Source organism: Anabrus simplex, chromosome X, assembly GCF_040414725.1.
Source record: "Anabrus simplex isolate iqAnaSimp1 chromosome X, ASM4041472v1, whole genome shotgun sequence".
NCBI lineage: Eukaryota > Metazoa > Arthropoda > Insecta > Orthoptera > Tettigoniidae > Anabrus > Anabrus simplex.
Genome location: NC_090279.1, coordinates 194,139,420 through 194,164,795, shown reverse-complemented (window position 1 = coordinate 194,164,795; position 25,376 = coordinate 194,139,420). Strand labels below are relative to the sequence as shown.

General features: G+C 40.9%; 2 protein-coding genes across 2 annotated transcripts in view; both read right to left on the bottom strand.

Annotated features, from left to right (window-relative positions):
- Positions 1-11,145, bottom strand: part of LOC136886423 (uncharacterized) — a 77,899-nt gene extending 66,754 nt beyond the window's left edge. The window contains exon 1 of the mRNA XM_067159197.2: positions 11,025-11,145. The gene's annotated coding sequence lies outside the window, so the exon portion shown is untranslated. The remainder of the gene's footprint in view (positions 1-11,024) is intronic.
- Positions 11,146-14,045: 2,900 nt separating this feature from the next.
- LOC136886422 (uncharacterized) overlaps positions 14,046-25,376 on the bottom strand; it is a 72,071-nt gene continuing 60,740 nt past the window's right edge. The window contains exon 4 of the mRNA XM_067159195.2: positions 14,046-15,095. Coding sequence (XP_067015296.2) covers positions 14,895-15,095 — 201 coding nt within the window. The 3' untranslated portion in view covers positions 14,046-14,894. The remainder of the gene's footprint in view (positions 15,096-25,376) is intronic.

The window sequence follows — 25,376 nt, the reverse complement described above, 5'->3', positions numbered from 1 at the left end:
GAAATATATCATTTAGCGGAGAGCGGATTTTTCTGGCGGAATTTAGTGTTTTATCCACTTTACGTTCTTTCAAAATTTGCACTCCAGTCTGTCTCCGGGCTATTCCGTATTTCTTGTCAGGAGCTAGCAGTCACATGAGGAAAACATGTTATTTGGATTTGATGTAATGAGATCGTGGTATTATAAATTTGTAATGCGTGGGGAAAGGTTACTTATCTCTTAGTTGACGAATGACGACAGATAATTAAACTCTATGCCTGCTGCTCACGGTAAAATTTTCTGTCAAATTTATTGTACAATAATTTAATAAAATTTCTGTTGCTCACGGTCAAATTCAAGTTTTACAAAACTTTTGATAAAACGCTTCATAAAATAGGTCATGTTCTATTCCGTAAAATTAATTTTACGAAACTAACCAATCAGCGAAGCTGACATCACGATGATGCTGGCGCTACGTCGTGAGAAGATTGTGAAGCTCGATAGTAAACAAACACTTCTTTGTAAAACGGCAGGACCCAGGTGGACTAAGGAAGCTGTTAGTGTTTTACTGACGAATACCAGAAATATCTTTGTTTGTACGAGGTTAAAACGCCACTTTACCACAACAGAAGTGCAAGAAAAGAGGCAGAAAACACAATCGCCGAATCCCTATATGAATGCTGGTCTTCTAACCTCAACTAATTTTCGACCAAGGACAGCAATCCTCTACCTTCTTCTCTTCTTTTGATCCAACCCCGAGTCCAGGATTTCCTGGCATTTCTTTTCTTCATTTTTACCACTGTACAACATATAATTGCAGCTAAAGCATCAAGTTTTGCTTTGTTTATTGGAGCCATACTCTCAAACACACTGTAAGTTGAACAGCTGATTCTTGGTTTGTAAGCTTATCGATAGATGGCAGCACATGTACATCTTAGTTCAGAAGTGAGTTCATAGATGGTCATCCTGATGCTTCCACGGATTTTATAAAATAATTTTACCGTGAGCAACACAACTAGTTTTCACCAAATTTTTATAAAATTAATTGTACAACAAATTTTACGAAACATTTTACCGTGAGCAATAGGCATAAGAGAGTAACATTTATATTTATGCTATGAAGGAAGACCGTTTAATGAACTGACCTGGACTGTGTGTGGCCTTTGAGGTAGTGGGTTCACCTAGTTTGCCCCCCGGCAGTAAAACGCCTACAAGTTTTAGCTTGCCGGCTCGCAGGCAGGAGGGGGGTGGGTGAAACTCACAGATCAGGTGAGTGCAGACATTTACTTTTATTATTATTATTGTTATTACTCTTATTATTATTGCTCATTGTTTGAGATCGGATTACCTGGTGGAATTTTAGCGGATTTTTAGTAGTATTTAGCGGATCTTGAAAACATAAGTTGGCAACACTGCCCTCAACGCGGCGGGAGCGGAGACCGGGAGAGATAGGTCTGTTAGACTTCGGTCCGTCAGATCGTCGCTGCTAACTATCAATCATGCGTTACTCATCACATATACTTCCTCACCTCATACTTCTGACTTAATTATGTAGATAACAGAGCGCTGGTATTTCACTCCCGTTTACTTCTACATCCTTGTAGGAAGACACTGCAGGGCTACTATTATAGGACCAATATAGTTTTCTTTTTATTGGTAGATCTGCGAAGACGTCATAAATACCCAGTCCCCAAGCCACGGGAATTAACAGTATGATGGGGTTGATTCTGAAACTTGAACCGCGGCCATCGGACCAAAGGCAAGCATTCTATACATTCAGCCACAAAGCCGGACTTTAATTTGCTAAACCTTAGGCCACCATCTCCACTGATCAGGGGTTGAGTATTGACAGTAGCAGAGGCTAGGGCAGTAGCTTGTAAAGCAGCCTTGACAACACAGCAGGCTTCTCCCTTCGCTATTGGCTGCAGCTCAAAACGCTGAAGGCGTGACGTTCACTAAACCAACCATCGAAAAGGGATAATCTAAGTCTAGTGGTAGCCCACGTATTGATCCCAGAATACGCCACTTAGTTCACCTCCTTTCACTAGAAATTAACTGTGACCGTGTTTTGAGACAGTTTTACAAAGGACGCATTCTTCTAATTTACTATATATTCTTTTCGCCGGCGTCCAAATTACGTGGTTCAAGAAAGGGAATCAACGACTCTGAAAAACTATAAATACATTTGACACTTGAAGGAGTGACTCTTCACTATGAAGGAAAGACACTCTGAAGCCTTCCTTGCTTTCCTGTTTTTAAGGGAATCCCATACAGTTCACGTCTCCCCCAGCTCGCCTTGTCATGATACCAATACTGTCAACGTCAGGAACTTAAATTTGAAATGTTATATTTTTATACTCTCTATTACATTGTACAAAACTTCACTTGAAAGAACACCAAAATATCTACTGACATAAGCACGAATAGGTCTAGATTTCCCACTGCCCACCGTGTGTTAAAATATGTCCACCTACAAAGGATACATAAACCTAGATTTAGTGGGAACACGACGATGTTGGCAACATTGATAATGAGTTTCTAGGTCTTCACAACACGGTTGAGTACGAGGGATTTGCGTCACGATAGATAAATCACTTGACTCCTTAGTCACTTAACTTTAAAGTGCTTGCTATCAAAGTCTATTTTCATTTGTTGATAACACGTAGCGGCGAGACCATGCAACTAGGTCTTGCGATGTGCGTGGGAGATTCTCAAAACTTTCAAAACTACTCAACTTACTTCACACAAGGATGAGTTGCCATGTTCTAATAAAAGGATGAGCTTCAAATCTACCGCACAATATTGTCATATTAGACACTAGCTTTGCCCGCGGTTATTAATTCAACCGCGTTAGATGTTTCTAAACCGCCCGGCTGATTGGCTCATTGCCTCAAACCCCAACTTGGCAGGTTCGATCCTGGCTCAGTCCGGTTAATGTTTGAAGGTGCTCAAATACGTCAGCCTCGTGTCGGTAGATTTAGTGGCACGTAAAAGAACTCCTGCGGGACCAAAATCCTGCACCTCGGTGTCTCCAAAAACCGTAGAAACGCAGTGGGACGTAAAGCAATTATTATTATTATTATTATTATTATTATTATTATTATTATTATTATTATTATTATTATTATTATTATTATTATTATTATTATTATTATTATTATTATTATTATTATTCCGGGAGGTACACCTCAACCCCGTGCATTTGAATGAAGCGCCTGGAAGAACGCTATCTAATACATAACGTTTATAATAGCTACTTCAAGAAGTTGGGACTTTCCTCCATAGATGTCCCCATTAAAAAACGGATGTCATGCACTCTAGTGCAAAGTGGAACAACTAGAAATGTAAAGAAATTTTGTGTTTATAGTTTTCTGAACTGAATTGACTTTCTTTGTTTTTGATACTTCAAGGTTTGCATCACTTCTTATTTATCCCACAAACTTTGGATTTTGGCCAATCAGAAATGTTATGTATTTATTTTTCAGCCAATTATAGTTATCTTGTACCTATTTATCTACCAATAAAATGACAGGGTGTGTCTGATTTTAGTCCAGAGCTTTCTCGAACCTTCCTCGCGGGTATAAAAGCTGACGCCTTTTCAAGCTAACTTGTCTTATTGATCGTCGCGTTATTGAGTGTGTGTGTGTTAAGAGAGGAGGCGGAGGCCTCATCCATCGGCAGGCAGAACATCAGCTAAGGTATTGGCCACCATTTTTCTATCTCAGTAATTATCTCCGCAAGCTGACTAGACGGGAAGGTTCCCATATGTAACTATGTAACCGTCAATTTCCTAAAATGTAAACTTTTCTTCCTTCTCATGTAAAAGTTCAAGTAAGTCAAGAGTACTTAACAGAAAACCGGGGATAGAAAGTGCGTTACCCTCTCGAATTCCCCTTCAATTAATCTTGAGGTGACTACGATTTTGTAACTGTTTTCACTATTGTAAATTGTAACTTTTTTTTCTAGTTGCTTTACGTCGCACCGACACAGATAGGTCTTACGGCGACGATGGGACAGGAAAGGCCTAGGAATGGGAAGGAAGCGGTCGTGGCCTTAATTAAGGTACAGCACCAGCTTTTGCCTGGTGTGAAAATGGGAAACGAGGGAAAACCATCTTCAGGGCTGCCGACAGTAGGTTTCGAACCCACTATCTCCAGGATGCAAGCTCACTGCGGTGCGCCCCTAACCGCACGGCCAAATCGCGCGGTAATACCTAATTAAATGTATGTTTAAATAATGTAATATTTTGTTAAAACGGATTTTGGAAGGTGATCAAATTTATCACTGTACCCGTATTTGCATTTTTTTATTTCATTCCACGTGTGTAATAATTCTTTTTACTATTCATAATTAGCTTACTAGTTATTAGTTGAAAGTTGTCATTGAGTTACGAAATGGTTATTTTGGTTGGTTTTTTATATGTTTTGTGGTTCCTAACCTTCTGTTGCACGTCGCATATTCCCATTATGATTTACGAGTACATCTAAGTAATATGTTGATCGCAGGAAGCTTTTGATGAAAGGTAATGCGAAATATTTCAACTTACAGCCGAGATTAATGAACGTAGGTTTTCGTGGCTCATTGTATTAAAATAAGAGCGACGATCCCTAAGTCCAGTCAGTGGGGGGCCGTGGATAGTATGGTCGTGACTTCCATGAACCTTCAAGAATTTCTTTGCTCACTGTGGGAAGCAGAGCTTCGCATGCCCTGATGAAGGCCAATGCAATTTGGCGGAAAGCTCGGCTGTGTTAAAAATATATGTGGCTTTCATCTATTAAGCATATTTATTTTCTTATAACCGAGATGACGTTCTGGCTTTCATCTTTATTATTTATGTCATAGTATGCGCTCCAGTATTATAAAAATATAACAAAACTTTCGCGAATAAATCATGGTTTTTTAAAACAACGAGAATCAGTCAATCAATCACCACTCGTCTGAATTTATTACAGTCGCCCAGGTGACAGATACCCTATCTGTTGTTTACCCAGCCTTTTCTTAAATAAAAACAAAGAATTTGGAACTCCTCTTCCTACCGCATCTGTAACAGAGTATATGCCTCGCCCCAGCCTGTGAAATACCACTGAAACATTTTACCGTTAAATATGAAGGTTGCCGTGAGAGGGGCATTGTCACCAAATACAGTACAGACAATACACGAGACTGCGAGATATCGAGGGACAGCGATTACAGCTCTGTCTAGCGGAGTGACCTGGAGTTACTGATTCTGTCATAAGAGCACGTGTATTTGTTTGTGAAGTTTTTGGCGTTATTTATGCGTTTGCATTAAGTTGAGATAAGTAAATAGTAGCGAGTGTCATTCCTTTATATCTCCAGCCAACATGAGTGGAAAGATATGTGCTGCGTTTGGCTGCAAGTGCAGAAGTATTCGCGGTCTTTCTTCCGTTTCCCCCGTGACAAGAAAATGTAACTAAATACTGTGTTTGCATATATATTCTTCCCGTTACAAAGACATTTTTATAGTATTTCCTAAAGTTCTGACCTGCAGACCCATATTTTAACTGGCTTAACATATAATAAGCTTATTTTATTGTATTAGTGCAGCAGTTGTCCGACTCGTTGGCTGAATGGTCAGCGTACTGGCCTTCGGTTCAGAGGGTCCCGGGTTCGATTCCCGGCCGGGTCGGGGATTTTAACCTTCATTGGTTAATTCCAATGGCCCGGGGGCTAGGTGTTTGTGCTGTCCCCAACATCCCTGCATTTCACACACCACACATAACACTATGCTCCACCACATTAACACGCAGTTACCTCCACCTGGCAGATGCCGCCCACCCTCATCGGAGGGTCTGCCTTACAAGGGCTGCACTCGGCTAGAAATAGCCACACGAAATTTAAAAAATAGTGCAGCAGTTAACCTTCAGTACCGATGTGTGGTTGTAGGTGTGATCTGTGGGTTTTGATTTAATTCAGGAAAATGCATATGCATATGTGTGTGGCTGGTTGTGTTCCAAGTTACCCCATTTGGAATGCCGTAATGCGTTGTCAAGCACTGAAGAAAATATGGGTGATTTAAGAAGTGTAGGTACCGATTTTGTTGAAATAATATGATGATGCAAATTTGCTTTACCCTAATGTAATGACAAGTATTGCTTATCAGGGAAATTTTGAATGTTTTTGCGGCTAAATTTATAGATTTTCTTTCTGTTAGTAGGCTTCAAGGTAAAAGAAAAATTGTCCAGCTCTTAAATGTTAATTCATTGAATCATGTGTGTAAGGAATGTGCCGATATTTTTACTGACAAGTGTCCTAATGTGATGATACAATGCTTTTAAATGAGAAAAAAGATAAATCTACCCGTGAAAGTTCAGGCAGGTATGCTAAAGTTAAAAGAGTAATGCATAAATGAAAGCAATCCATTTCATATCTTGTCTATATGTCTAATTTCAGTCTTTAAATGATAACCTGTTAAATAATTCTTCATTCATTAATCCAGAATTGCTTTAGCAACTTTGAAGTTAATATTTTAGTAACACTTTCTTTCTAGACGTAATTTAACTATCCATTTCCGTATATACATTTTCACTGATATTTAGCGCGAATTTCCAGGTCACGCCCCTAGGACCGCCACTTGCGAATTGTCTCCCATTTTAACGAGGCTAAATCCGGAAGGGTTGCGTATTGTCTCTACTGTATTTGATATCTTGGCAACATTGTTTGGTGGTTTTTTTTTTTTTTTTTTAGTTCAGCGCTTTACCACTCTACTATCAGATTCAAAACTCTGGGAGGTGTGGGAGGGGGGTATACTTCTTACTCGGTGGTGGTGGTGATTATTGTTTTAAGAGGAAGTACAACTAGGTAACCATCCTCTATATAACACTAATCACAGGGAAAAGAGGAAGGGATCCGACACTTCGAAAAATGAAGATATTTGCCAAAGAAAGACAAGGGCCACGAAGGGCGTGAAAATGAAAGACTCCCTAGCCCTCACAAACCTAATAGCGTCGGGGTCGGAAAAGAACAAGAGTTGACCAAGGGAGGTCGAATAGGACAGATGAAAGTGAGGAGCTTGGCACAAGTAAGTGGAAGCAATACCAGGACTCAGCTGAGTGCCCCGTGGTCGCCAATCCACGCTCCAAAGTTCAGAGCCCCTGAGGCCCCTTTTAGTCGCCTCGTACGACAGGCAGAGGATACCGTGGGTGTTATTCTACCGCCCCCACCCACAGGGGGGACTTCTTACTCGCTTCGGTAAGTTTGCAGTCTACCCTATTACTGCCTAAATATTCAGACTCTATTATTATTATTATTATTATTATTCAATTGCCTCACATGACCCTCCGCCGCCCGTTGATGGGGCAGTAAAATAATATCCACGGTATCCCTGCCTGTCGTAAAAGGCGACTAAAAGGGGCCCGAGGGGCTGTTAATTTCGGAGCATGGGTTTACAACCACGGCGCCCTAAGCTGTCCTGGCATTGCTTCCACTTACTTGTGCCATGTTCTTCACTTTCATCTGTCCTATCCAACCTCCCTTAGTGTCAACTCTTGTTCGTTTCCAACCACGATGGATTTAGAGCATTCAGTGCCAAGGGAGTCTTAGCATTTTGACGCCCTTTGTGGCCCTTCACTTGGCCGATACCGTCATTTTTTTAAGTAGCAGATCCCTTCTATTTTTTTCTCGCTAGTCAGTGTTCTATATGCCTAGAGCAACTATTCTCAACCTGGGGGGCCATTTGAGAATTTCAGGGAAGGCGTGGTGAGCAAGGAAAAACACAGACGAACTTGCTAAACAGTAAAAAGTTGTGACAAAGAAAATAATTTACTACAAAGACTTATTTTTGTCAGCGCTAAATTGTACACATAGGAAAAGTTTATTTTAAAATTATTTTACTTCATAGTAAAGCTACGACAATGCGTTTTTATTAATTATGTTATGAAATGCTTAAAAACAATAATAAAAAATAGAAGAATTCTTATCATGTACTATAATAAAAATTATTGCATTTCTTATAAATTTCTACACAAACTTTTTCCTACATTTTAAAGAAATGTAACAAAATGGCAAAAAATGAAAATAAATCAATAAATCAACTGATAAATATGAATGTATGACAAATTTCGAGGAAATAATTTTAACATGTTTATTTTCAAATTGCATTGTGTCCGACTCGTTGGCTGAATGGTCAGCGTACTGGCCTTCGGTTCAGGGGGTCCCGGGTTCGATTCCCTGCCGGGTCGGGGATTTTAATCGCTTCTGATTAATTCTTCTGATTCGGGGACTTGGTGTTTGTGTCCGTCCCAACACTCTCCTCTTCATATTCAGACAACACACCACACTACAAACCACCACAGAAACACGCAATAGTGATTACATCCCTCCATATAGGGTTGGCGTCAGGAAGGGCATCCGGCCGTAAAACAGGGCCAAATCCACATGTGCGACCCAGTTCGCACCCGCGACACCCACAGGTGTGGGAAAACGCGGAAGGAAAAGAAGAAAGAAGAATTTTCAAATTGCATTGTGCAATTTCTATCAATGGGAGTTTTCTACCTTGGCTTACGTCAAATCGAAATACCGAGCTGTTAAAAGTGATCTGTAAGTGTGAACTTGTGCCAGCCCTCTAGTTAATCATTATTTCTGTTTTTATAAAAACAAATAAAATGATGTACTTTGAGATGTTAATTGCAGTGAGTGTAGAATCCTCCATAATACATTTACTGTAATTTGTTTTATTCTTTTGTTGTATTAATATTTTTGTTATTCATGACTTTCTTTGTAAAGTGGTTGCATTATAATATTAATACTTAAAAATATGTAATATTATGTATTAGGCACTCATACGGTTATTAATAATGTTTAATAAATTCATTTTTGAACATTTTTGAGTTATTAACCCTATCAGAAAAGTAGTCTTGTTAATCATTACGGGGGCACAGGCCTACAAAGTTTGAGAACTTCTGGTATAAAGGATGGCTGCCTAGTTGTACTTCCTCTTAAAACAATAATCACTACCACCATCTCACATGATCCCACCAGTGGAGCTGGTTTATGATAAGTTTTTCTACTACTACTATTGCTGCTACTATCACTACTAACTACTACTACTACTACTACTTGGTGGATGCGGCCTATACTATGAACCATCCTGGTATTCATCTTAGGGAAGGAGAATGGAAGACCATTCTCAGGACAGCCGACGCTTGGGACATGCCCCTCTCCATTTCCACCCATCCTCCGCTCGGACTGCAGAGCTGTCGGACCACGACCAGCCGTGGCCACTTATACGCGAAAGTCTTCTCTGCAACCGCTGACACTGTTACTTACAACTTATGAATAAGGTATTCTGAGTCCACTCACTCCTTTATAAATAAATAAATAAATAAATAGTCCACCTCTGTAGTGTACTGGTTAGTGTGATTAGGTGCTACCCCCGGAAGCTCGGAGTCGATTCCCGGCTCTGCCACAAAATTTGAAAAGTCGTACGAGGGCTGGAAAGGGGTCCCCTCAGCCACCGGAGGTCAACTGAGAAGAGGGAGAGAGGTTCGATTCTCACCTCAGTCTAAGTCGTTTTCCGTGATTTGCACATGCCGGGATGGTACCTAACAAAAAAAAAGCCAAAGCCTCTTCCTTCCCGCCTGGGCGAGGTACTGGTACTCCTCTCCTGTTGTATCTTTCCGACTCGAAGTCTCACGCTCCAGGACACTGCCCTTGTAAGAGGCGACTAAAACGGGCCTCAGGGGCTCTGAACTTTGGAGCGTGAGTTGGCGACCACCTGAGTCCTGGCATTGCCTCCACTTACTTGTGCCAGACTCCTCACTTTCATCTATCCTATCCGACCTCTCTTGGTCAACTCTTGTTCTTTTCCGACCCCGACGCTATTAGGTTAGCGAGGGCTAGGGAGTCTTTCATTTTCACGCCCTTCGTGGCCCTTGTCTTCCTTCGGCCGATACCTTCATTTTTCGAAATGTCGGACCCCTTCCATTTTTCCCTCTGATTAGTGTTATATAGAGGATGGTTGCCTAGTTGTACTTCCTCTTAAAACAATAATCACCACCACCACCACCACACTGCCCTTGAGGTGGTAGAGGGTAAACAGATTAAGAAAGAAAGAAAGAAAGTAGTACATATAACCTCAAACCAATTACAAACCTCTCCGCAGTGCTCATGTGGAGTGAAGCCATATGACACTGTTGATGGTGATTCGTCCGTCGGATGGAGACGTTAAGCCTTGAGCAGGAGTAGGCTATGTGCCGGCACCGAGTGTCAGCCTTCCCCTTCCTACTATCATATATCACGTCATTCATTTCATCTCATTAACTCCTCTAATGAGGTTGACGTCAGGAAGGGCATCCGGCCGTAAAAACTCGCTACGAAGATACATCTTACTTCATACCCGACCCCGTAGAGGAACGGGACAAGGGTTCGACACACACACACACACACACATATATATATATATATATATATATATATATATATATATATAATAATCTGAGGAAAATTCTCAGCCCCCGATAAACAGAAGATGGATATAGACTGAGGTCACACAAAGTGACAGAAGAGCTTTCCAACATTGCAGCAGACATCTGAAATTTTATGGGCACGTCCGCAAACTGCCGGCAAGTAGACTGACACACAAGATTCTCACCTACATAGAACATCTAAAAAATATTCCATGGGTACTGGAAGTGAAGAAGGATCTGGAAAAAGCCCAGATGAACTCTTATGACACCGCGGACAGAAACCTCGATAGGAAAAAAATTAATGGATGGAAAGTGCAACCAGAGAACGAAGTGAAAAATGAAGACTGGAGCAAAGTGGACAGAAGAACGAAAAAGGATCCACGGAGAAAGGATGAGAGCTGTTTGGCAACTCAGAAAACAGAATGGTTAGAGCTTTGCGTGATCCATTGGGTCCATACGCACATAATAATAATAATAATAATAATAATAATAATAATAATAATAATAATAATAATAATAATAATAATAATAATAAAAATAATAATAATAATAATAATAATAATAATAATAATAATAATAATAATAATAATAATAATAATAATAAAAAATGTCTGTACTCACCTGATCTGTGAGTTCCACTGGGATTAAGCCCCTGCCTGCGAGCCGGAGAGTTAAAACTTGTAGGCGTTTTACTGCCGGGTGCAAACTAGGTGAATCCCCTACCTCAAGGGCCACTCACAGAACAGGCAGAGTTCATTAAACGGTAGAGGTGAGTCGGTACTGCTGTACCGGTACGCGTCACCTATTCTCCGAATGGAGCAGTGACAACCTGCTCCAGGAGCCTCTTCTCTACCGGTCCACTGCTACTGTGACAGTCTTGCGCTGCGACTCGCAGTTGGCTGCTACCGGTCCACTGCTACTGTGACAGTCTTGCGCTGCGACTCGCAGTTGGCTGCTACCGGTCCACTGCTACTGTGACAGTCTTGCGCTGCGACTCGCAGTTTGCTGCTACCGGTCCACTGCTGTCTGCTACTGTGACCAAACTGTGACGGTCTTGCGCTGCGACTCACAGCGTCCTGTACCGGTCCACTGCTGTGACAGTGTTGCTACTGCTATCCGCAAACGGTCCAGCGACACAGCCGTCGTCGTCCCGTACCGTTAGGGAGGATGTGACAAGAACAGGACGGAGACATACCGGTACGGTGTTCATTATTTAATGTGAACGAAAGAAATCCACAGTAATCTACTTCATCACCAAAACATTTCTACAAATAATAATAATAATAATAATAATAATAATAATAATAATAATAATAATAATAATAAACCAAACCAAACTCCATGGCACTACAGCCCTCGAAGGGCCTTGGCCTACCAAGTGACTGCTGCTCAGCCCGAAGGCATGCAGATTACGAGGTGTCGTGTGGTCAGCACGACGATTCCCCTCGGCCGTTATTCTTGGCTTTCTAGACCGGGCCGCTATCTCACCGTCATATAGCTCCTCAATTCTAATCACGTAGGCTGAGTGGACCTCGAATCAGCCCTCAGGTTCAGGTAAAAATCCTGACCTGGCCGGGAATCGAACCCGGGGCCTCCGGGTAAGAGGCAGGCACGCTAACCCTACATCACGGGGCCAGCAATAATAATAATAATAATAATAATAATAATAATATCATTCTGGTGGATTTTAATTTATCATTTGGTAAATTATGTGAGTCAAGTAAATACTAGCACAGCGCTTCGCGTAATCGTGTGGGTGCGTGATGCCATGTATACTTTAATTTATCATTTGGTAAATTAGGTGAGTCAAGTAAATACTAGCACAGCGCTTCGCGTAATCGTGTGGGTGCGTGATGCCATGTATACATTTCCTAAGTAATAGCATTTGAGTGCATGACTCATTCACACGTGCGGAGCATGAATTCATATTTTTGGAAGGGTTATCGGAGACGCACACGCGTCCTGTAAACCTGTCAGGGAATAGAGATTGGTAATTTTAATTTAATTTCCCTGTGATGTTATCGATGGACAACATTTGGATGTTCCCACCAGGATGGCATCAACTTAAAGAACCTTTAAATATTTTGTTCGAAATCTTACAGTAATGAATAATTCATTTGCTTACATAAATTGACAATGTATTGCATTACATCTTCCTGTTGTGATTTCATTTGCAAGTTGCTTTACGTCGCACCGACACAGATAGGTCTTACGGCGACGATGGGACAGGAAAGGGCTAGGAGTGGGAAGGAAGCGGCCGTGGTCTTAATTAATTAAATTTGCCTGCTGTGAAAATGGGAAACCACGGAAGACCATCTTCAGGGCTGCCGACAGTGGGGTTCGAACCCACTATCTCCCGAATACTGGATACTGGCCGCACTTAAGCAACTGCAGCTATCAAGCTCGGTGATTTAATTTGCAGTAGTTATTCATAGGTTTGCTTTCGCTTGGTAGGTCATGAGCCTTCGGCGCTGTTGCGCAATGGAGTTTGGTTTTATTAATATATTTTACATTTTATTTGACAGGGTCCGAGTTGTAATTTTTTCAGGCGGGCCCGTATAACACAATGAGAGCAGCTCTGGCCCACAACCTTAGCCAGAATTGGTTGCAATCGTTACTGTGCTCTTGATGAGAGGAGACGGGTAGTGTCGTGTTTGATATCGTGTTTCTTTTGACGTCAGGTTATGTTTGGTATGTCAATATGTCAAAAGAAAAGGTTAAATGTACAGTCAGATATTTCGTAAAAAGTGGTTAAAGAATTAAACTTTAAAAGACTAGTTGGTTAAGCATCCTAGTAATCCCAAACACGGACGGTGCACCTATTGGTAGTGCAATATAAATGCGAAAGTGTTAGACATTATTTTTTTCCGTACTTATCAAAACCAATGAAAACAGTTATGAAAGTGAAAGTAACTTTCGAAACAGATTTGAGAATTTCCGGATGTGCTTTGCACTTTGAACTGCCAGCATATATTTTGAAAGAGAGTAGTACCATGTGGCTTTATATGCAACCACAGGACGTCAGATCTGCAGATCTGTTTCAGAGCATATAGTGCGGTGAGTGTTGAGTTAATCCCCTCTATTAACACAGTTGATATATGCTCTTTTATTTCAGTTCGAAATTTAGCAGATTTTGAACTAAAAATTCGTGGAGAAAATATTTATGGGCTGGCAACAGTGTTCCTCAGCTCCATTTGTGCTTGTACCGGTTGTCACTGGACCGGTAGCGTGTCACCGCGGAGCCATGATCCTCAGCTCCATCTGTTGCTGGACCGGTTTGTCACTGGACCGGCAGCGTGTCACCGCGCTCTGCATGCTATCCCATGCTCCTCAGCTCCATCTGTGGTTGGACCGGTTTGTCACTGGACCGGCAACGTGTCACCGCGCTCTGCATGCTATCCCATGCTCCTCAGCTCCATCTGTGGTTGGACCGGTTTGTCACTGGACCGGCAACGTGTCACTGCTCCAGTCGTGTCACTGGAGCAGTTGGAGCAGTGACACATTTTCTCTGGACCGTCACACCTCTATTAAACGGTCTTCCTTCATAGCATAAATATAAATGCTACTCTCTCACAGTTTCATTATCTGACGTCATTCGTCAACTAAGAGATAAGTAACCTTTCCCCACGCATTACAAATTTATGATACCGTGATCTCATAACATCAAATCCAAATAACACGTTTCCCTCATGTGACTGCTAGCTTCTGACAAGAAATACGGAATAGCTCGGAGACAGACTGGAGTACAATTTTTTTTAAAGTAAAATGGATAAAACGCTAAATTCCGCTATAATAAATCTAGAATTCCGCCAAAAATCCGCTGTCCGCTAAATGGTATATTTCTTCGCCAACAGTCTTTTAATTCCGTCAAATTTAGCGGAAAATGCGCTAAGTTGGCAACACTGCTTATGACGACGATGGGTTAAAAAGGGGCTAGGAGGGGGAAGGAAGCGACCGTGGCGTTAATTAAGGTACAGTCCCGGCATTTACCTGGTGTGAAAATGAGAAACCACGGAAAACTCTTCAGGGCTGCCGACAATGGGGTTCGAACCCACTATCTCCCGAATGCAAGCTGATAGCTATGTGACCCAAACCACACTATAATCTTGTTAGATATGAAAGATTACTCAGCATACACATATTACAATATTTTTTAGTTTACAGAAAGAAAGTATAGAAAATATATTTTCACTTTTTCTCAGTGTTTTAATATTTTTTTTAAATACTGCAGAAAAAAGTTCAACTTCCTTTGAACGCTCTCTGGCGTTTCAGTTACTAAACAACTGGCCTTGGTTTGTTCCGAGAGGGATCTTCTCGTTTACTCTTCCGCCGGTAGATAGGACTAGCATCCACGACGTCTACATGTCCTTGAATGTAACACTGAGTTCACCCACTTCATCGAGAGATGGCAGGCACTGCTCGCTCACTTAGTTGTGCGTGTCGAACCAGCACAGAAAAAACAGTCACACAAACACACACACACTCCTTAGTTTAGATGGCTACAACACCAGCGTTCTTGTACGTCAGTCCAAGATCTACGAGGTACAGCATACAGGTGATTATGGCGAAGATACCTGCCGCAATTAGATTTCCGGTACCAGTTACTCCCGATGAGTAATTGATGTGCGCTTGAAAAACGAAAATCCCTGACGTCAAGAACATTATTGCCGCCGTAGCACTGATTATCATGATCTGAAACAAGACAAAGTGAAAATAATAAAATTGCTTCTCGCACTGTTTAATAAAAAAAGACAAGTCAAATGAATATTTCTCTTAGTGCAAGAAACGAGGGCTTTGAAAAATTCAACAATCCAAAAAGGTGTGAGGCAAGGCTGCAGTATGTCCCCCCTCCTTATATATAGAACAGGCAGTAATTTGGAAAGAGAATCACAATCCAAGGAGAGGAAATCAAAACACTGAGATTTGCCGAAAATACTGTTACTTTATCTGAAACTGTAGAAGGTCTGGAGAAATTGTTGAATAGTACGGACGAAGTATTGGGGAAGGTGTTCAAGATGAAAATAAACAAGTCCAAAAAAAAAAAAAGGAATCGAGTGCACCCGAACGATGTCACGTGATACAGGTAATATTAGATTAGGAAATGAAGTCCTGAAGGGTCGCTGGATGCAGGGTGGGTCTCGGCTCACAAGTACCCACCGGCTGGTCCGTGGTCCAACAACTCTGCACTCCGACCGACCAACCGAACAGAGGAAGGGTAGCCACGGCTCTACAGTGGCTCTACGCTTCTGTTTTCGGGAGACGAGAAAGGGCTGGACATCATGGCTTGATCACAACCGTCGGCTGTTCTGACAATGGTTTTCCGTGGTTTTCCGTCACCGTCGAAGAGGCCCGCCTCCCCCTTCAGGGAAAGAATGTTAAACATTTTAGTAGTAGAATATTGTTACTTTAGTACTTAAAGGAAGTAGAAGAATATTGCTACTTTAGTAGTCAAATAACTAACGATTGCAGAAGTAAGGAGGACATAAAATGCAGACTAGCACAAGCAAGAAGGCCTTTCGTAAGAAAAGAAATTTGCTCGCTTCCAACATTGATATAGAAATTAGAAATATGTTTTTGAAGATTTTAGTCTGGAGCGTGGCATTGTATTGAAGTGAAACAAAGATGAAAAACTAGCTCAGAAAGAAAGAGAATAGAAGCTTTTGAAATGTGGTGTTACAGAAGAATGCTGAAGGTGAGATGGATAGATCGAATCACGAATGAAGAGATACTAAATCGAATTGGTGAAAGGAGATCGAATTTGGCTAAACTTGACGAGAAGAAGAGTTAGAATGATAGGACACATCTTAAGACACCAAGGACTTGTTCAGTTTGTTTTTGAGGGAAGTGGTAGGTGGTAAGAACGGTAGAGGTACACCAAGGTATAAATATGACAAGCAGATGCAGGATGCTGCAGTTACAAAGAAATGAAAAGGTTAGCACATATTGAAATCACGAGATATTACCATCAGTAAACTAACCTCAGTGTAAATATCAACAATGGAGCTTCCCTTACCCAAGTAGTACTCGAGAGATTGTGGGTTCGAACCCCACTGTCGGCAGCCCTGAAGATCGTTTTCCGTGGTTTCCCATTTTCACACCAGGCAAATGCTGGGGCTGTACCTTAAGCAGGGCCACCGCCTCTTCCTTCCCACTCCTAGCCCTTTCCTGTCCGATCGTCGCTATAAGACCTATCTGTGTCGGTGCGACGTAAAGCCAATAGCGTAGCTTACCTAAGTAAATGATAAATCAAGTTATTCATAATTCTCTTTTCTAGCTCGTTGAGGAATTAAGGAAATAAACACTCTCTCTTAGCCTCACTCAATTCAACGGTGTATGCTTCTACCTTTATTTTTATATACGTATTATTATCACCGAATTCTTCGATGTTTGCCTGATGTAAATACAGCCGAAACCGGTTACAGCGACTCCTAAGCGACAGCCAATTAACGCCCGTTATAGCCGATAGTCGCGCAAACTGGTCTTTTTTGTTGTTGCTAAAAATGTCATATCTCAGTTCTACGCTGCATACTTACATGGTTACTTAAAATAATGAAGTTAAAACTTCAAAAAACATAGGTGAAATAAGTGCTGTATTTGCAATACAGTATTTGTGGACTGGGGCTGAGAGGGAGTTCAATATATACTGGAACACATTTTTTTTTCCTAAAGACAGGTTGGTTTTATTAAGGATTCAAATACACCATGCTAATCTCCAAACCTTTTGTTACAATACCCTATTTTTCAATATAATCTCCGTTCAATGCTACGGTCTTACGCCACCGTAATGTGAGGGCCTGCATGCCTGCATGGTACCATTCGACTGGTCGATGTCGGAGCCAGCGGCGTGCTGCATCGATAACTTCCCGATCATCCACGTAGTGCTTCCCGCCCAAGGGACCGGGTTTCAGTTAATATAATATCGATAAAGAAGAAAAGCTAGTTGCTTTACGTCGCACCGACACAGATAGGTCTTACGGCGACGATTGGACAGGGAAGGGCTAGGAGTGGGAAGGAAGTGGCCGTGGCCTTAATTAAGGTACAGCCCCAGCATTTGCCTGGTGTGAAAATGGGAAACCACGGAAAACCATTTTCAGAGCTGCCGACAGTGGGGTTCGAACCTACTATCTCCCGAATACTGGATACGGGCCGCACTTAAGCGACTGCAGCTATCGAGCTCGGTAAGAAGAAAAGCAAAGAAATTCCACTGATGCTAGGGATAAGTGTGTTTGATATTCTTATTTTAAAAATATCAACATTATAGTTTGTGTATAACATATACATATACCTGTTATTGTTTTGTGAAAGGCAATTTATTATATTGTAGGTATATGAAACCAATGCCTTTGCTGGCAGGACCTAGTGTCTTCTGGTATAGGCTAGAGCAATATTGTTACTTTCATTGATCTGTCTCAGCTTCGTCCTTGGCTTTGACAATATGAAAGTGACTGAGGTATGAGTGATGCTAGTAATGCCAATTCTTATGCAGCCAGTCCCTGCTATGAATGGTGTGAAAATGTTGCTCATAGGGTCAGTTGGTGCATGCATTTCAGTGGGCTTGGCAGACTGATATGTAATAGCAACTTCTGGCTCGGTGAGGAAAGCAACGGGAAACTACCTCACTCCTAATTTCCCTAGTATGCATCTTCAGTGATGCCTAGGCCATTTATGACAGCTGATGGCGGAGCTGAGGATCCAACCAGCCTTCGGGCTGAGGACTAAACATATGAAACCAGTGCTAAGAATGTTAATATACAGGCCATTAATTTATGCAGCCTATCTAATGTTAACGTGGAATTTGTCAGTTCCTGGCACTTGGAGGAGAACATTGACTGTACTGTTTGTTTTGTGGACAGTGTGTATAGTTTCCCAATATTGCTTGTAACAATGGACATACTTCTTGCAGTCATGAAGCTTTAATGTTCGTGTCTGTAACAATTAGAGCCCCTTGTTATTGTTATCATAGGTATTGAGAACATGAACATATGGAATCAAGGTTGCCAATATGGTGATTTTGTCACCAGATATGCTGTTTTCAGAAAGTGGTATGCTGACAAAATTTGAATTTTGCGACATGTCGAAAATACGGTGTTTTTCTTTAAAATCTGGTGACATATTTGGTGATTTTATAACAAAATTTCAATTTTAAAAAGAAATACGGTCATAAGACGTATAACTTAGTAAAATATTATGACATTATATATATATATATAAAATATGATATTAACATGTTTACGTAAGCGACTCGCTTGACAATAAAACCAGCGCCATTGTCGCGCGTGAGCAAGAGCGCGGGATTTTTAGCAGCATGAATGATGTATTTCCAAGCATTATTGACCTTATTATTAAGGTGAATGATAGCGCGGTCGACATCATTCTACTTGTAACTGGAAAAGTTAGAATGATTCATGCGAGGAGCCCAGCTGCCGGTGCCAACGTCGGCCATAAATAAACAAATATAGTACAGTTTTTTTTTTAAATGTATGTAGTTCGCAATTAAATAGACTTATGTTAGAATTACGATAATTGATAAAAAGCAGTGAACATTGTAATATTATAATAGTGCTAGTGTTATACTGTGACTTGTATTCAATTGATCATATGGGTATAATATATAGTAATTGCCACGTAAGGAAATACCCCAGAAAGTAAATATCGCCGCCCGATGCTCTTCTTTTCTCTTTTTTGTAATGGCTGATCACTGCTGCCAACCTGCCTGGTTACATATTAAAATCACCAGACATAACCATAACAAACTAACCTCAATGTAAACACCGATAATGAATGTTTCCCTACCCTAGTAAATGATAAAAGATAAGATGAAATAAATCAAGATAATTATGAATATCTCCTCAATGAGGAATTAAGGAAATAAACACACTTTCTCACTTAAATTATCTGTCTTTATTTTGATATACAGTAGACGTACTATAACCACATTCTTGAAAAGAGGGGCGTGTTAAACGATGCAATTTATTTAATAAGTCTTTGCAGTGTGATTTTCGAAAATTCCAGACATCCAATGACTTCCCTTTCTTTTGCGCGAATATTTCCTTCTCTCTTCAATACCGGTAACCAGTAAGGAGAGAGATTATTGGGCATATTTTCAGCCTGCAGGCTGGTTATATCTTCAAGCTTATCAGGAAACATATAGGAATACTAATGTGCCAAGCTCCGTGAACGGAATTTAGGTCAGCTTCCAAGTTCACTGCGGATTTGAAAATAATAATGTTATAAGTTCTACTGCCAAAATTTCGTCCCGCAAGAGTTATTTCATGTACCGGTAAATCTAGACATGAGACTGACGTATTTGAGCACTTTCATCATTTCACACAAACTATGTTATTAAATGCATTATCCGAACATGCCACAATCCTACTTACCTGGTATTAGCCAAATAGATTTACAATCCCACAGAAAAAGAAAATATGCTTTAAATATTCTCGCAAATGTATCACTAGTGACTTTAACGGCGATGCGATGGCAACACGCACTTCACGCTAGAGCAGTGATTGAACGTTGCCAACGTGCCAGATTAACGGTAAATGTAAGACGTCGTATCGGCAAGTAGGGTCCCTAAACTGTATGGTTACCGACACTGAAAAAGACCCAACAGCAAGAAAAGTAACCATAAATCAATATCTTAATATTACAGGGGAGAAAGGGTAAGGTTGCACCCTTAGGGTACGTCCTTACACGGAGAGGACTATACGCTAGACCTATCTTCACAAGAGGACACCATTAGAGTTACTAAACTTCAGAGGTAGAACAGCACAATTGAAGGAAGGTTAAGTGTAATTTTAATGCCTTATCTTACTAAATCTGGAGAATTTATAGAGTTTTCAAATCCAGATCTGGTGATTTCTGGTGTTTTTCAAATCCATATCTGGTGATAATGAGTATCTAGGAGTTGGCAACCCTGTATGGAATGGTCATTCCACTGCGATAACAGTCTCAGCATTGTTACAACCTTTTATACAGATCGAAGTACTTCAGAAACGCTGCTGGATTCACACTGTATTTGATCTCCTATTATTACTCTACTGTAATAGTGAAGTGGAATGCCTTTTGTGAGGTGATGTTAAAATATCAATGAAGTTCTCTTATCTCTAACATGTGGCTAAAACAGAACAGCTTACAGCAGTGTATTAGCCTACCTCATACAGATGACAAGGCGCTGAGGGTTCACGCTGACGTCATCGACGGCCAAGCGTGGTGGGGAGACCTGCGCGTGATCCCTACCTGTTAGGCCGCGTGCACACCGAGCGCGCTTCGCATAGTGTGTCGCGTGTAGCGTGAAATGCTATGCATAGCGCAAGGCGTGCTTGCTGTTCACACCGAAAACTCTACGCCGTGCTCTCAGCTTAGTTTAGCGCGAGGCGTTTTAGGGTCGTCACAAACTAATGCCGTTATCCAAGTACACTAGAAACAGTTTACTGATGGATAACAGTTACCTAAAATTTAAAATTAGAAAGACGAATCGAAAGTGAATTCATGAATTTAATGAAGAACGAATTACTTTCGGAGAATTTCATCGTTTGTACAGAGATACAAGACTTTATCGCGTTCAATTTTGTGATTACTTAAGAATGACAAAAAATAGCTTTGACCTTCCAAACCCTACAACTGAAATATGGCGACAAGTAGCAGAGAAGTACTGGGAGAAATTCAATTTTCCCAATTGTCCAGGAGCACCGTGCAGCAAACACGTGGAAATTAAATTTCCGGCTAAATCACGCTCTTTATATAATAATTATAAATAGTATTTTAGAATACCGTTACAATTAGCATACACAATTTATCATCGTAACAAAAGTGAAGTAAATGTGTGACAAATATTATATTTACTTCCAAACCCACTCCTAGACTCCAGAGTGATATTCTTCATGTTACCACCCTCCATTTGCAAAATTATAAATTCTATGCACATTGTCACAAAGTGTCCGGCTACATGGCTAAATGGTTACCGTACTGGCCTTTGGTCACAGGAGTCCCGGGTTTGATTCCCGGCAGAGTCGGGAATTGTAATCATAATTAGTAAATTCCATTGGCACGGGGGCTGGATGTATGTGTGTATTCATAATCATTTCATCCGCATCACGACGCAGGTCACCTACGGGGGTCAAATCAAAAGACCTGCACCTAGCAAGCCGAACTTCTCCTCGGACACTTCCGACGCAATTTCATTCTGTCACAATGTTAAGCGCAGTAAAGTGTAACAGTAGAAGTAATATTACTGTATATGTTTACTATTGGAATGCGATAAAACTGTTGTAGATACGTAAGTCCATTTATTTTGCAAAACAGTTACATTTTTATAGTTTTCGTGTCTTGGGTTCCATATTTCATCTAAAACACTGCATGAATAATTTCTTTTTGCATAGCTTGAGAACCAGCTAGGTAACGCTAAGCAATTAACCAACACTGCGCGTTGTCTGGCGCTTCGCTTAGCTGTAAGGTAGGCGTTCAGCGCAGCAGAGCGCGGACGGTGTGAACACCTGGCTTAGGAACAAAGCACTGGTTATACTTAGCGTGACGCTTAGCGTTGAGCAACACGCGACGCACTATGCGAAGCGCGCTCGGTGTGCACGCGGCCTTACTCTTAACTACCTTGCTTCCCGCCGAGTCCATCCTTCATCGAGCCAAACAGATGAAAGTCAGAAGGCGTGAGATTCGGGCTGTAGGATGGATGAGGAAGAACACAAAGACTTACAATAATTGAAAATTATCAACTGATCAAAAAGGTGGAAGATTTTCAATTACTGTAAGTCTCTGTGATTAGAATTTGATACGGAAAATGAAGCTGATTACTTGCAATGAGGAAGAATAGTCCATTGAAGTTTTGTGAGCTCCTGTCGAGTGCACAGACTTGTGTGAGGTCTTCCGTTGTCGTGGAGAAGTAATTCGTTTGCATTTGTGTAGTTACGAACACGCTGGAGTCGTTTCTTCAATTTCCTTAGAGTGGCACAATACACTTCAGAGTTGATCGCTTCACCATGAGGGAGGTAATCAAACAGAATAACCCCCTCAGAGTAATGATGACACACACTGCCAGGTCTCCGTAGACATTCTGCAAGCTTATGAATATCTGTGATGCCCTGGTTTTCTGCCAAAAGAAACTCAATAATTGCTCTCTGTCTGGTACGCACCTGCGTTATAGACGCCATATTGAAGGCTAGTTATCTCGCTGCCCAGTGGCGTATGCTGGGATCAACACGTGGGCTACCACTAGACTTAGGTTACCCCTTTTCGAAAGTTGGTTTAGTGAACGTGAAGCCTTCAGCACTTGAGCTGCAGCCAACGGAGAAGTCTGCTGTGTTGTCAAGCCTGCTTCACAAGCTACTGCCCTGGCCTCTGCCACCACCAATACTCAACCCCTGATCAGTGGAGATGGTAGCCTAAGGTTTAGCAAATTAAAGTCCAGCTTTGTTGCTAAATCGATAGAATGCTTGCCTTTGGTCCGATGTATGTATGTTCAGTCCGTCAGCGATAACGCTGGTGGGATACTCAACAGCTCTGCCATCAGCTGTCATAGATGGCCTAGGAATCACTGAAGAGGCGTATTAGGGAAATGAGGAGAGAGGTAGTTTCCCGTTGCTTTCCTCACCGAGCCAGAAGTTGCTATTACATATCAGTCTGCCAAGCCCACTGAAATGCATGCACCAACCGACCCTATGAGCAACATTTTCACGCAATTCATAGCAGGGACTGACTGCATAAGGATTGGCATTACTAGCACCGCTCATACCTCAGTCACTTTCATATTGTCAAAGCCAAGGATAAGACAGAGACAGATCTATGAAAGTAACAAAATTGCTCTAGCCTATACCAGAAGACATAGTGCACTGTAAACACTAGGTCCTGCCAGCAAAGGTATTTTGGTCCGATAGCCCCGATTAAATTTTCAGAATCAACCCTCTCACACAGTTAATTCCCCTGCCTTGGGGACTGGGTCCTTATGATGTCTTCACCATTCATGTTATCCTCATTAGATCACCACCAAGCCTATACAGTGTCATGCATTATTATTATTATTATTATTATTATTATTATTATTATTATTATTATTATTATTATTATTATTTATTATTATTATTATTATTATTATTATTATTATTATTATTATTATTATTATTATTATTATAGTAGTATAAATAAACATGTTGAATTTTACAGCGGTACCCATCGTTCACTGATTAATTAGCTTCTTCGGGAGATCAGTGGTGGTGTCCAACAGATGATCGTGGGTTCGATTCCAACCAACAAAAGAGAACACTAAACCTGAAGGAATGTATTTCATTTTAGCAGATCTACCTATCAAAAGAAAACTATATTACTCCTATAACAGCAGCCCTGCAGTGTCTTCCTAGAAGGTTGTAGAAGTAAACGGGAGTGAAATACTAGCGCTCTGTTATCTATATAAACAAGTCAGAAGGATGAGGTCAGGAAGTATACACGATGAGTAACGCATGGTTGATAGCAGTGGCGATCTGACGGACCGAAGTAGTGATGGGCGATATTTCACGAACTGTGATTTTTTCACTGATATCAAGAAATCACGAGTAACGACTGTTACTGTCTACGCTATCACTGCGATCAGTCGTGATTTCACCTCAAGTGATCATCGTGCGCCCTCTTAACTCCATATACAGAACTAGAATGTTGCTACCTAAACTGTGACTGTGATCGATGTTGTGATCAGTCGTGATATCACGACATGTGCTGCCGCAACGGTATCCATGCGAAGCGATGCGTTCAAGGAAGCAGCATCGCCATGATTACCAACAGTATGGACATTTGTTGATTTAATTTTTTAAGGACGTCAACATATCGTTCAGTATATAATGTATTTGTAGGAATTGAGCACATTCCTCCCGAATATATTAACAACTGAAACACTTATAATCCTCGGCATCGCTTGCAATATCAGTTTCAGGAAATTGTTAGTTGACTCGCAGTGTGGTATTATTTTTAAGCGCGCGTTCAAACAAATCGTGGTACACGGGACTCTCCTAGAATAGTAACAAACATGTATTTCTCCTGTATTTTGGAATGCCCGGGGGCATATTGTCACTGAAGCTCAGTATTAGGAGGCAAGTTGACTGAAATGGCGTTTTCTAGAAAAAGGAAAAATCGTGGTACACGGGACTCTCCTAGAATAGTAACAAACATGTATTTCTCCTGTATTTTGGAATGCCCGGGGGCATATTGTCACTGAAGCTCAGTATTAGGAGGCAAGTTGACTGAAATGGCGTTTTCTAGAAAAAGGAAGAACAGTGACCTGTGGCAGTCCTTTAAAGAAGTGGATGAAAATTTCACAATATGTAATATGAGCAAACAGAAATTGTCTTAAAAAGAAGTACTTCAAATCTGAATAATCATTTGGAATACAAGCACCTCTCACTTGCTTTGCCAGAAAGCAGTAGTCAACAATCGGCATGTATCTGATGATACAGACCTGGGATTTTAGACTCTAAAAAAATGTTTTAGGCACCTAAAATGGCCTTTTAAACAAGTAAATAGGTTTTTAAAAGAGAATATAGGCACTTCAAATATGCTTTAAAAATAGGCAGAAAATCGACTTTAAAATATGACAATATAGACCTACACTGTAATGTGATATTTTTTTTTTTTTTACGTTAAGTACAGTAATGTGGTATAGGCTACCCTTTCTAAATAGGAATAGTTGCAAAATGAAGGCATAATTAAACAGGCGTTTATTACAAACAGCTATGGATTAGGAAACAAAAAATTTACATGAGCACTGTACTAAAATTAAATTAAATGCGTAGTACTGGTATGCATATTTATTTGAGAGGAACATTCCTACTGCACTTTTCAGTCGTAGTTTGCTTTGCAGCACATAACAATAATTTTCTCCAAATTTTACACAGTCAGGCTGCGTCTTTTGTCTGTTAAAACAATTTTAAAGCAGAAAAAATGCGCTCTACACTCACAGATGTTGGAGGGGCATAG